Here is a 13,263-nt window from a genome sequence, read left to right as displayed (position 1 = left end):
ATGATAGAATTCGGATACAGAGAGAAAGAGAATCGTCTGTAGAGCGTGAGGCTCGCCTCAGCCAGAATAGTGATAGAAATCGAATACAGAGAGAAAGAGAATCGTCTGTTGAGCGTGAGGCTCGCCTCAGCCAGAATAGTGATAGAAATCGAATACAGAGAGAAAGAGAATCATCTGTAGAGCGTGAGGCTCGCCTCAGCCAGGATAGGGATAGGCATCGAATACAGAGAGCAAGAAAATCATCCGCACAGACACATAGCAACACCGAACAAAACGAACAACCAAACAGCCACAGACCCGAGAGAGTAACTAATTCATGGGTAAATAAAGAAAATTCTGCCAATTTTTGCGAAACTTTTATCGTTTACGCAGCACAATAGGAAAAATCACCCGATTTTGAAACATTCTTCATTGGTGCTCCGCTTCTATTGGTCTTAGCGTGATAATATATTATAGGCTACATCCTACTAATATTATAAAGGCGAAAGTTTGTTTGGATGTATGGATGTGTGGATGTATGGATGTTTGTTACTCTTTCACGCAAAAACTACTGAACGGATTTTAATGAAACTTTACAATAATATAGCTTATACTGATGTATGTATATTATTCTGATGAATAACACATAGGCTACAATTTTAACCGACTTTCAAAATGGGGGAGGTGTTATGTTCGTTTTCTTATATTCAACGATTACTCCGCCGTATGTTACCCGATTTTTATATCCACAAAAGTGGTGATCTGATGAAGGATCGAGGGAACTCCTCAAAACTTATAGGGAAACGAGTGGTGACTTCGGTTTCGTGAGAAGTATTCTAAGCATATGCTACCAACAAGTAAAAGTTTGCACCGAGATATACCTGGTATACCGTGGTTCGGAAGGTGCTGAGAGAACTCCTGATTCTTTATAGATACAAGTTTGGGAGTTTCGGCGTTGTTTTAAGAACAGGAACCATATGCTACTATGCAAATTACATTCATCATCATCATCATCATCATCACTACCATATTATACCATTTCATAGTCTTTTAGATCGAGACTCGAGTTTGTCAAGTGATAATTAAAAAAAAATCTTTATTTTATTTCTAAAAATAGTTTGACTATAGGCTATATTATATAATATATTATCACGCTAAGACTAATACGACCAAAGAAACTCAGGAAAATGCGGGAAAAACGGGGAAAATATTTTTTATGGGAAAATGTACGGTTTCTGTAAAATTCCTAATTTACGCGGGCGAAGCCGCGCGGGACATCTAGTATTATATATACTGACTTTTAACAAATTAAAACTTACACAATATGGTGAGACATTTAAAATCTTTTATAATTATATTTCCGGTATAAAATGGTCTCATATAGATTTAACTACTTGTACTATTATCTTTTCTGTGCTATAACCGGAAATTTATTGTTTAATAGGTCCTAAAACGTCACGTGAATCGGGGTTCCGGGTTCCAATAAAAAAAATTAACATTTTTAATAATTTTGTTGGGTAACGTATTATAACAAATAAAATATTAGGTATTTACAACACCTGATAATAATTTGTATAGAAAATATTAAAAATTATCAGACTTTCATTGAACTTAAAATAAATCTTTAGTATTAAAAAAATAAGTGTCTGTTTGTGATACCAAACGATCAAATTAAGGTCCAGAGAAATTGAATGTCACGCGAGCGAAGCCGCGCCCAACAGCTAGGTAATTGAAATAAAACTATGTTTTCACTTGAAATTCCTGAAATAATACTCTACCAAACACACAGTGTTTCGACTAGTACATCATACATGCAAACAAGACAGTATTATATTTATACTTATTTATATTATATAAGTATATTCATGGCCTGTTACTATGTTAGATTTTTTGACTGACTTCAAAACTCAATATAAGAGTGGAACAGCAGTGAGGCAAAGGGGAGCAGAGTAGTAAAGTATAACGCGAAGAAAATGTAAACTGTGATAAAATAATGAATTCCACGCGGGCGGAGTCGCGGGCAGTAGCTAGTAAGTAAAAAAGACCTACTATTTGTTTTGTTGAAGTTATGAATTTAATTAGGAAAATGAGCATAATATAAAAACCCACTTCAAATATTATTCAACAATACGGTAACAACCCTATCCAAAATAATATAAAATTGAATAACTCCGGTGCCCCGCCTCATTTGGATGCCATTTTTTTTTGGGTTATAAGTATCAATAAAAAGAATATTTCAGTCTTAGTTTCTATGAAATGACATGGCGTTAAAAAATTAAAACATAAATTTACAAAATCAGTGATAAATACGTTATCTTGAACAAATAAAGACTGGATGTTTTTCGTTATCGTAGGGCTTTTAAGACACTATTTAGATCAATTAATAAAATCTTAAAAGAATATCAAATTTTTGAGCTATAACTGTTTCTATATTTTTTCTGGAAACAATTTTTTTTTTTCAAGTACTAATTTGCATTCTTCTATATGAAATGGGCAGTCGGGTGTTTTCGTCCTGCATTTATAATCATAAATCCTATGAAATTAAGTAATAAAAACGGCATGGCTAAATTTTTGGACAAAAAATATCATAATTTTGTGATATTGTGTTTAAAGATTTTTGTTGTTGCAACCGTGCACATGCAAACGACTGACCTGGTGGTCATCAGCTCATCCCAAACATTGCCCTACAAACAATTTAATTTGTATTAAAATCGATAGTATGAAACTCAATTTCAAAAATATAAGTTTCCTATGGCAGTTTGACGTTACGAGGTATAACGTCAGAGCGTGCCTCAAGGTTCAAGACTAACGCCGCCATATTATTATGCACAATAATTATTAACGTGCTGAATTTTATCTTCTACGCTCGATGTTCATTATAGAAATTCATATCTTATTATAACTAACGCACAGAATTTTGCAATTTTTTGGGATTGCTACAAGTCATTTTTAAGGCGGCTCCTAAACCTACAATAATATTGACACAATAATAATATAGTGCATAAAAATTAAACTAGCTCAAACTGGTTAATACACAGTCAGTGCTACCGACTCGTCTGGCGAGTTCAATGTTCGCCTAGCGAGTCCGGCGTAAAATGTAGGTGGCCTCCGAGAAAACATCCTAAAAATCGTAGTAGTAATGAAAGTGTTAACCCTAAACGTTCAATAATATAATACGTAATATTGGGCAGTAAAATTGATCGTCTTAAATCTAATGCACCACATGGTCCATTGACTCACCTAAATTATATGGAACTCTCTACTCACGAGTTAACGTCCTCCAGCTTCTTCAGCAGCCTCTCGTTCTCCCGGCTGACCATCTGGTGGTCCCGCAGCAGCTGGTCCCTCATCGCGAACAGCTCCGCGTTCTCCCTCCTCAGCGCCGCCTCCTCTGCCATGTGGAGTCGGGTGAGCTGCACCAGCTCGCCGCGGGGGAGAGTGTACAGCTTGTCGCTGTCCACTGGGGAACTTAGCTGGCCTGGAAGCAATGTATAAGGAATGATAGAAATCCGGCTCGAAGGACCAAGTGATGGTATTAATTGGTCCTTCGAGCCTAGGCTATATTTTAAGTCAATTGAACTAGCCCGCTCTGGGAAATGATGTAGAGTTTGTCACTATAGACAATAGACAGTGAAATTACTCTTCATTCTAAGAGCCCCCGCAGACTGCAGACTATTAGTCGGCCGATAGTTTGATCGAAAGCTTAAACAGTACGAAAATGTATGAAGGTGCGCACACTAAACGATTTGTATCGGCCAATAATAATGTACTGAAACCCCAATTTGGTTAAACTATCGGCCGACTAAAAGACTGTAGTCTGCGGGGAAAAATGCGGGAGCCGACCTGGAAAAAGGTATATAACAAGAACATAGTTATTAGAGCTCGGGATCGCTGAACCACGTGATAGTACCTACATTTGGTCCTTTGAACCTATTTCATACGTCGGATGAGTTGTTCTCTCCACTCGAAACTTGTCTCAATTATGTCAAGTGCACTCACGTCCGTCAGTGTCATAGTCTGCGGTGACGAGCGCCGCCCGTAGATGCTGGTTCTCCGCTTGCAGCGCCTCCACCTCCCGCTTCAGACTCAAGATGAGAGCGTCGCGAGCATCCTGGACAGTTAACATCCATTTTTTGAGATCCAATTGAAAAGTATCAGTAAACTTTTCTAGGCTAACGAAAACGTAATACTAAATCTTGTAGTATATAAGACGAGCCCCACTACTCCTCCTAATCGTTTATAGTATATGTGTGCCAGCTTTCGCCAATGTTTGAGTGTTATCGGTACACACTAATTACCTATGAGTGCACGCGCACACTACAATAAATAGACCAATTAAGAAAAAGCATAACAGTCAAAGGGAAAAATGCTCACCCAAAAAGTGGTGGGGCGCGCCTTCGTGGATTGCACGGACTATGTCAGAAGTAGCAAAAGCTGTTGACATCGAGCTAATTCGATTCTCGGTTAGATTCTGATAGTGTCGGGACTCGGGAGTAAGGCGGCAGGTTTCCTTACCATCTTGACGACGGGCTTGGACTTGATCTTCTTGGTCCTGGCGGCGTAACGCAGCGTGTTGATCGTCTCCGTGATGTTGGACTTGCTCGGGGCTATACACGCTATCTGAAATGTTAACAATTTGGTATGTAAGATAAGGGAACTAACGAGCAAACGGATCGTTTGATAGAAACCAATGATGTTACTTGTCTTATGGACGCCTCTAAAACGTGTTTGTTACATTTTACACAAACATTACGAAACGATTTTTAATGAATACAAAAGAGGCGTATAACTTATAACTTACGAGCTTTTGCCCGTGGCTTCGCTCGCGTTAAGAAGTATTATTATATACAAACTTTCATCCCCTATTTTAACCCCTTGGAGGTAGAATTGATCAAAATCCTCTCTTAACGGATGCCTACGTCATATCATCTACCTGCATGCCAAATTTCAGCCCGATCGGTCCAGCGGTTTGGGCTGTGCGTTGATAGATCACTATGTCAATCAGTCACCTTTGAGTTTTATATATATATATACTAGCTGTTGCCCGCGACTTCATCCCCGTTAACATAGTATAATAACAAAGATGGATAGTTTTCTCCTTTTTGTTTTCGTGGTTCCTTATACAAAGGGTAAAAACGGACCCTATTTAAGCAAACGTCAAACGCAAACGTCAATAAACTTTCATGTTTCTAACTCAAGAAATGACGGACTTTCATTGAACTTTCTACCCCAATTTCACCCCCTTGGGGGTAGAATTACCAGAAACACTTAAATACGTATCCATTCATTTTTAATCAGTAGCACAAAAATAAAGTTTCATGTTTCTAACTTAAGAAATGACGGACTTTCATTCAAACTTTCAACTCCAATTTCACCCCCTTAGGGGTAGAATTTCTAAAAACGCTTAAATACCTATCCATTCATTTTTAATCAGCAGTCCAAAAATAAACTTTTATGTTTCTAACTTAAGAAATGACGGACTTTCATTTAAACTTTCAACCCCTATTTCACCCCCTTGAGGGTAGAATTTTCAAAAACGTTTAAACACGTATCCAATCATTTTTAATCAGTAACCCAAACATAAAATTTCATGTTTCTAACTCAAGAAATAACGGAGTTTCATTCAAACTTTCAACCCCAATTTCACCCCCTTGGGGGTAGAATGTCTAAAAACGCTTAAATACGTATCCATTCATTTTTAATCAGTAACCTAAAAAATAAATTTTCATGTTTCTAACTCAAGAAATGACGGACTTTCATTAAAACTTTCAACCCTTATTTCACCCCCTTCGGGGTAAAATTTTCAAAATTCCTTCTTTAGTGGGTGTCTACTTAATAAAACAACCCTACTCACCAAATTTCGTGGCTGTAACTTTTACAGTTTTTGCTCAGCGATGATGAATCTGTCAGTCAGTCAGTCAGGACATATTGTGATTTTATAAGTATAGATAAGGTACTAACTTGTAAGGTAACACACCGGCTCATGGGCGTACGCAGATTCTGGGCCAGGGGGGGGCAAATCAAATTTTTTCTAAGCTAGGTGCTTATAAAGAATAAACAATTAATAATTTTTAGTTATAAAAATATTGTATTGCAAACAAATGGCAAAAATTCTTTTTATTATTTTTAATTTTTATACATGAAAGTACTAGATAATAATTAAAAATAATAAATACTTAGTAGGGACGTCAACATGATCCAGGGGGGGACAACTGCCCCCCCCCCCCCCCCCTCTCGGTACGCCCATGCACCGGCTACTTTTTGTTGTGAGAATATATTATGCTCCGGAACCTCAAAGTGAAATCCTCCAACAGAGGTGGTATGCTCGGTTAAACCGGAGCCTGCTGTTGTCATTTCAGACAGTACCGAATTTATGTTTATGACAGTAGGCCACTTTATTTCCGCCGCCCCATTTACGTAATGTGTAGGGATTATATGGCGCTGCTCGGTCCGCTATAATCATAAAGTTAAATACCTAGCGGAGCAACAATCTCGAGCTGTCAAACGAAACCGAAATTGGTTTCATCTGTGTGTAAAAATATGTGTATGTATACACTTACACAAGCATGATTGAACATGATTTCTATGAGATTAAATTGTCAACGTGCGGCACGTGCCGACGTCAAAAAAGAGTGCTGCTGTCATGTATCACACGTCTCTTTTTACCACGCAGTGTTACTGATAGTGACATTTCTCTTGCTCAGGCCTTTGTTTATCTATTCCGCTAGGTATATTAAAACTTTGTGGCTATAATATAATATATAAATATATTCTATTGTCGTGAAGTTTCTAGGAGTAATCCTTTCAGAATCCACCCATCAATGAAAATAATAGTGATATGGCGGTACCCACAATTAGCCTAACATTCCTGCATCGCGCTATCGAAGTTCTCTAACGGCCGTTCCCAATATTTGATCTATCTCTGGTTTTGCTCTACTAGAGATAGGAATAGCTCACATTAGACATTATGTCAATTGTGAGCTATTCCTATCTCTAGTAGGACAAAACCAGAGATAGATCAAATATTGGGAACGGCCGTAAGTGCGTCGGTATATTAGATGACAGCTGAGATGTATCACGTTGGCTTCGGCCTGACCGAGCACAACACCTCGCTCGGTCGGAAGATCTTCCTTTGCGGCCGCCTCGCATATCCCACAGTGGAATCTCACCATGAGCGTGACGCCGTTCCCGGCCAGGCTGTCGGCCAGCAGCTTGGTGAGCTTGCTGTCCCGGTACGGGATGTGACCCTTCTTGCGACCGTCGCTCAGCTGGGCTATGCAGTACCCTGGGGAGGAGAAAATGATGGAGGATAATGACGAAGCCTATTGTCTGCTTTAAACAATAAGTTTCTTTTAAAAATAGGCGAGCAGACGCATACTCTTCCATGTTATAAACTACTAGCTGTCCCGGCAAACGTTTCTTTGCCATTTAAAGTATTTCGCCCGTATTATTTTATTGAAGTGACTAAATAAGTATGTCACCATGGCAACGTCGATCGCTATCCCGTCGCACAAACAATGGTAGCCAGTCTCGAGTTCTAATAATTTACTATTATTTATTCAACAAATGCACTTATCAATATAAAAAGTAGCCAGTCGCCGATTCTCAGACCTACTGAATATGCATATAAAATTTGGTTAAAATCAGTAAAGCCGTTTCGGAGGAGTACGGGGCCTAACATTGTGACACGAGAATTTTATATATAAGATAAAGCTAAGGCTCATCTAACAGCTATGTTCACGAAATGTATCTTTCCCCTGGTCATCCTAGCGGATAGTTCAATACTAAATATTACCAAAGCCTGAAGTTTAGACTTAAATTCTTACCTAGCACCATCAGACTTTTGTTGATATTGTTCGCTTCCTCCAAAGTCTTGCCGGTGCTATGGGTCCTCTTGGTGATCTCCGACCCGGCTAGGTCCACGAAGTGTATCTTGCCCCTCGTGGCCGGTCCCCCGCCGCTGGGCGCGCGGGTCACCCTCACGCTCAATACGGAGTGGGATCGGGAGGAGGTGGCGTTCATCGCGTGTGAGCCGACAGCTCGGTTTCGCATGCCTGGGAAGGAGGAGGTTCGTCATTGCAGAATCAACAGTAGGTACGAGTCAGCTTTAGTACCTAAATATGTGTGAAGTTTATAATTTATTTAATATTATATACTTGGACTTAGCAACCTGTCTTACAGAGAACAGTTCAAGCGTTCTACTTATGCATTCGAGTGGTCAGTCACACAGGAAGAATTCTGACGCGTTCAGAACGCCTCTTGTATACTCACATTACACATATATTTTTGTTACGTACCGTAATATTACACAAATAACGTAAAACTGACCGCTAGAACGCCTTGACGTGATCGCTCTCTGTGTGATCGTCAGTCGTTTTTTGAGTGGGCAGTTCCCCTCAAAATAAAAAACTAGGGCAGCTGATGTTAATTTTTTGTTATAGATCATAGATGCGGGATGCCTTAAATCTTTCCAACATCAACTTTCTCCTGAAGCAAGATAGAGGGTAACAAAACCTCTCCAAAGTTTCAACGGTCAACACTATGTGGGGGTTTTAAGCTGTTTTCTGCGCTTGTCTAACCACAGTCACCACCACCATCACCAATGACCGACCTTCCTCCAGAACGGCGAACAGATCGTCCAGCTCCTCGCAGTCGACGGTGAAGAGGTTCTCCACGTAGAAGCTGCGCGTCTGCTTCGACCAGCGCACCTGCAGCGGCTTGCGAGCGCTGCCCGGATTCAGCAGGTCTATTACCTGGGAATTATTGTTGGGCTTAGTTGGGTATTGTAAAAAATAAACTCTGGAATTCTCAAATTTTCAGATTCCTCCATCATATTTTAGGTTGAGTCTTTAAGCCTAACCTTGAAATTAACTTATACATAATACAGCAATGCAGTAAACAATGCCAGGATCTTCATTCTGTATTTCAAAGGATGCCATACGCTTAATTTAACTAGGATACTGTTGCCACCGTTTATGTTTAGTAGACTGGCTCTAATGTGAGTATCAGGGTCTCTATGAATTATGATATTTAAAGTCCTTTACTAGAATAAGAACGTTTATTTGCAAAAACATGGTATTGGCAATAACACTCATGTTTTATCGGATACATCTCGACGTGCAAAGTCCTAGAACACAGCGATTATACGTCTCAGGAGCCGACAAACTTTTAAATCGTACTGGCCAGTATATCTACACAATAATAGACATCCATAACAAGGGGTTTTAACTAAAAAAAACGATTGATAACAGCCTTTGCTCACCTTTTCATTGTATATCTCGAGGTAGGAAGCCTTCAGCACGAAGTCGTATTCGGGTCGGTCCCGCATCAGCCGGAACAGGTGGACAAAGGAGCGCACCACCAGGCCGTGCTCCTCCGAGTACGGGGACGTGCCGCTCTCTACCTGAATTGGAATAGGTACTCAAGACCAACAAGTGACTGATTTCTACCACTACGGTACGGTACTACGGAATCACAAAATATTGAGGCACAGTCACTAAGCGTAGAGTGCCTTGGAGGAGCCCCGTATTTTTTTTTACTTTTACTAAATGGAAAGACTTTATTAATTTTTGCTTACACACCTTAGGGGGCCCCGCTGTCGTATAATTGTAATGGCATATACGGCGGTAGCTACGCCTCTGGGAACAATCTTTAGGAAAACGCGGTAGCCGCGCCGGTAGCCCCTCCAACGAGGAGCATACATGCATTCAATCCGTTTAGTGTACCTTAGAGCTTCTACGAGAATTGAGAGTGATCTTACGTCCTAGGTTAGAGATTCCATCCCGTAATAATTGTGTTCACGTCTCGGAACACATCCTTATCGGTAAGATCGTCAACATAATGTAATACACCTCTGATGATACATTGAAATGTGAATCGGACTAAAATAATGAAGGAACGGCCGAACAGGCTGAGGTGCTAGCTAGGAGTCTTGAAGAACTTCGGTTGCAACCGAAGTTCTTCAAGACTCCTAGCTAGCACCTCAGCCTGTTCTATACTATTATAATATATCGTATTGGCTCGTTCCCTTTTCCTCGTAAGTTACAGTAATCCATAACAATTATTATTCATAACTCATATGGACATGACATTGGTATTTGGTACACAAACGAAAAGTCGGTAAAGATACTTTACATAATATCCATTAGCCAACCTTGGACAATGGACATAATGTGTGTAATGGCGGGGAACACATAACGAGGTGTCACGTGTCACGCGACCGCGTCACGCTGTCTGTACTCTGTCCGCAATTACTGGTTCAGCGTGATTAATTACAGCCCTTACTACTACGGCAACCAGCTACTAGCTAGACCTTAACATCGGATAGTTGCTAGGACTGTGGGCAGTGGCGGCCCTAGGGGGTGGCGAACAGGGCGCCTGGGACTTCGCTCTCGCAGGCGTCGCAAGGTATTTTTTCGTAATATAAAATGCCTCGTAAAGGCTTCGTAATGGATAAGGCGTCTATGGGGTTGTGGGTATATGAGTCATGGAGGGCCCAAAGGAAGATCTTCCGACCAAACGAGTACCGAGTTGTAGGTATGCTCGGTCAAGCTGGAGCCCACTGCCTTCATTTCAGAAGTTTGTTGATTGTTCTATATCAAGTAGATCTCAGAAATTTTGATAGAGTGATTCAGGATTGTGCGCAGTTTGGTCCGCTTCAAGGTGTAGCAACAGTGTAGAAGCCAGAAACAAGTGCTACAAATGGGCTCTGGCCAAGGAGTTTATTTTCTTTCTGGTCCCTTTATTTTCTGGCTTTTTCTTTTTTTTCGGAAATGGTATTGACGGAGTTCAGTCAGTGGTTTCGAAAATGTTCTCTTGGATTTTGAACGAGAGCTTAATAGGGTTGAACCCGCACATTTCTCTGTGAGAATAATTGCGCTCTTCAGATTGCATATTGTCATGTTTTTTATTTCTAGATTTTTATAGTGTTTGCTTCATAGACTTAATATATACTGCTTATAGTTATAGGCTATATAGTACGGGAGCTCTAGAACCATTTTTGTTTTATTACTATCAAGCTATTTTTTTGTGAGTAGCTTCGTTTTGATAAGACAAACAACATTTTTATCTGCGAAAAATCTCTAAAGTGGTAGCTAACAGAGATAGAAAGGATTTTATACTTCAAATTGATGGTCCTGAAGTATGGACTGTTTTATTTGTAGGACAATGTTACTCTTAAATTATATGACGACTAATCTATCAATATACAAAAAATCAGCTCGTTGGGGTTCCGTTATAGGTTTCTGTAATCAACAAAACTTGGTTGAATACTGAACCCTAAAAGGGAACCCTAACAAGTTGTTTTGTATATTTTTGTATATTGATAGGTTTATAGTTGTAGGGCCCCGTACTAATAGCTTTAGCATATTTTAGGTCAAACAGTGTTACATAAAAATCGATGTCGTAGGCCAGCTGCATATCACGTATATGGATGAATATTTGATGAACAAAAAATAGCCATCGAAGACAAGTTCGCGTTTGTTTTTCTGAATAACGAAGTTAAAAATCAATGGCAAGCGGTTTGTTGGTTACCGACAAAAATTCAGTCGATTTTGGTCGTTAAGAAAAAATAAATTAATGAAGAACATAATATTGTATATATTGAAGAATGTTCATCTGGCAATGTCGCTTCTATTTAAAAGAAACTTTAAATTACATAGAAATAATCCTTTTGATTTCATTTACAATTATTTTAATCTAACGCCGACCTCACGCGCTCTGTTGACTTGGCGCTGAATCCCTGATAGCCCCAAACGTATGAAATTCTAGAAAGCATTTTTGAATAACGTGTAGCATCTGCGCCGATATATTTGGGTAATATGCTTGGGAGACTCAAAGGCAAGATCCGAAGCGCACTGTCGTCATGTCTTGGTGACCTCAGAAACTTTGAAAGTGCGACTCAAAATTATGCATTTTTTGTCCATTACAATCTTATCATTATCTCTTCTGATGCTGCGAGTGTCCATGGGCGACGGAAGTTGCTTTCCATCAGGTGACCCGTTTGCTCGTTTGCCCCCTTATTTCATAAAAAAAAACCTTATCTATGTATTAATTGGTATTCGGTATAAAATAAATTACAATATTTCGCGGTCGCCGGTCCGATATTCGACCTTCCGCGGTCCGCATACGGAACGCGGTCCCCCTGTTGGCTACCGCTGCTCTAGACTGTAGTGTACTCACGAGGCCGGGCGGTCCGGTGAGTGTATGCGTCTTGCCGGAGCCGGTCTGCCCGTAGCACAGCACGGTCGCCGAGAACCCCTCCACCGCCATCTCCAGCAGACGCTTCACACCTGAATATTCCAGCACGTCCTCCTGAATACGAATAAACTTTTTAAGGGCTCTCACATAAAACTGCAAGTCGTTAAAGCTTGACATGTAACCTAGGCTCTTCCAGGGGGTAGACCGCTCTAGTCGTTGCATATAGTACCTACGCGTTTGGCTCATACAATTTATATTATATTTTGGCAGTGACCTGTCACGACTCACGTCGCTCCGTTCAGGCTGCTTTGGAAATACTGAGCTACTTGGTCATCTCTTAAAAATGTAATAAACAGTGATATTAACAATTATATTATTTTTGCCCCTGTTTTCAAAGGCCTCTTTAGGTTACTTGCTATGACACTGTTATAATATAAGTTCCTTCCTTATTCTAAGCACTTCTTCATCATCATCAGCTCATCACCTGTGTAGCAGCAGGCTCGAAGACCACGTTGTAGGAGAACACCTTGGGCTTCTGTCCCGGCGCGGCGCAGATCACCTGCCCCTTGCCCGGGAACTCCAGCACCTCGCGGTCCCTGACGGCCCGCTCCTTATCGTTGAGAGGACGCACCCTATGGAAAACCATTAGAATCTTTAAGAGGAGCTACATAAAAATGTTAGTCTAAGGGCCTGTTTCACCACTTTCTGATAAAGTGCCTAATAGGCTATTTACAACTTTGTTGAAAGATTTTCCATACTTGATCTGTCAAGTTAATTGGTGGATAGCATCATCAGGAAGTGGTGAAACAGGCCCTAAGAATGCTTATTAGTTATTACAATATAATAATATAATAACTGTAGGGTCGAACTTAATATTTCTCACACCGTATATGGTAAAACTACACTTGCCAGATCAGCTATATATTTATAGTGTTTTTAAATATTTCTTGACAGTTTGGCAGTAAATCTCTGATTAAGTGACACGGGCACTGGGCAGTCGCCTGATAGACTAACTTCTTGCCTGCCTGACTGACTGATTGACTGATGGCCTGACGTACTGTCAATCTACTTGATTAACTGACTGAC

The 13,263-nt window shown here is 40.2% G+C and overlaps 1 protein-coding gene across 1 annotated transcript in view; it reads right to left on the bottom strand.

Annotated features, from left to right (window-relative positions):
• Positions 1-13,263, bottom strand: part of LOC121732878 (kinesin-like protein KIF12) — a 28,240-nt gene that overhangs the window by 2,335 nt on the left and 12,642 nt on the right. Inside the window, exons 5-13 of the mRNA XM_042122886.1 lie at positions 12,662-12,809; positions 12,160-12,291; positions 9,242-9,382; positions 8,591-8,732; positions 7,806-8,033; positions 7,149-7,264; positions 4,495-4,599; positions 3,979-4,090; positions 3,247-3,457 (exon numbers count right to left, since the gene is read on the bottom strand). Of these exons, the coding sequence (XP_041978820.1) occupies positions 3,247-3,457; positions 3,979-4,090; positions 4,495-4,599; positions 7,149-7,264; positions 7,806-8,033; positions 8,591-8,732; positions 9,242-9,382; positions 12,160-12,291; positions 12,662-12,809 (1,335 nt within the window). The remainder of the gene's footprint in view (positions 1-3,246; positions 3,458-3,978; positions 4,091-4,494; positions 4,600-7,148; positions 7,265-7,805; positions 8,034-8,590; positions 8,733-9,241; positions 9,383-12,159; positions 12,292-12,661; positions 12,810-13,263) is intronic.

The sequence above is a fragment of the Aricia agestis genome, chromosome 13, assembly GCF_905147365.1.
Source record: "Aricia agestis chromosome 13, ilAriAges1.1, whole genome shotgun sequence".
NCBI classification, from domain to species: domain Eukaryota; kingdom Metazoa; phylum Arthropoda; class Insecta; order Lepidoptera; family Lycaenidae; genus Aricia; species Aricia agestis.
The sequence above is the reverse complement of the archived record's forward strand: the minus strand, read 5'-3'. Positions and strand labels throughout refer to the sequence as shown.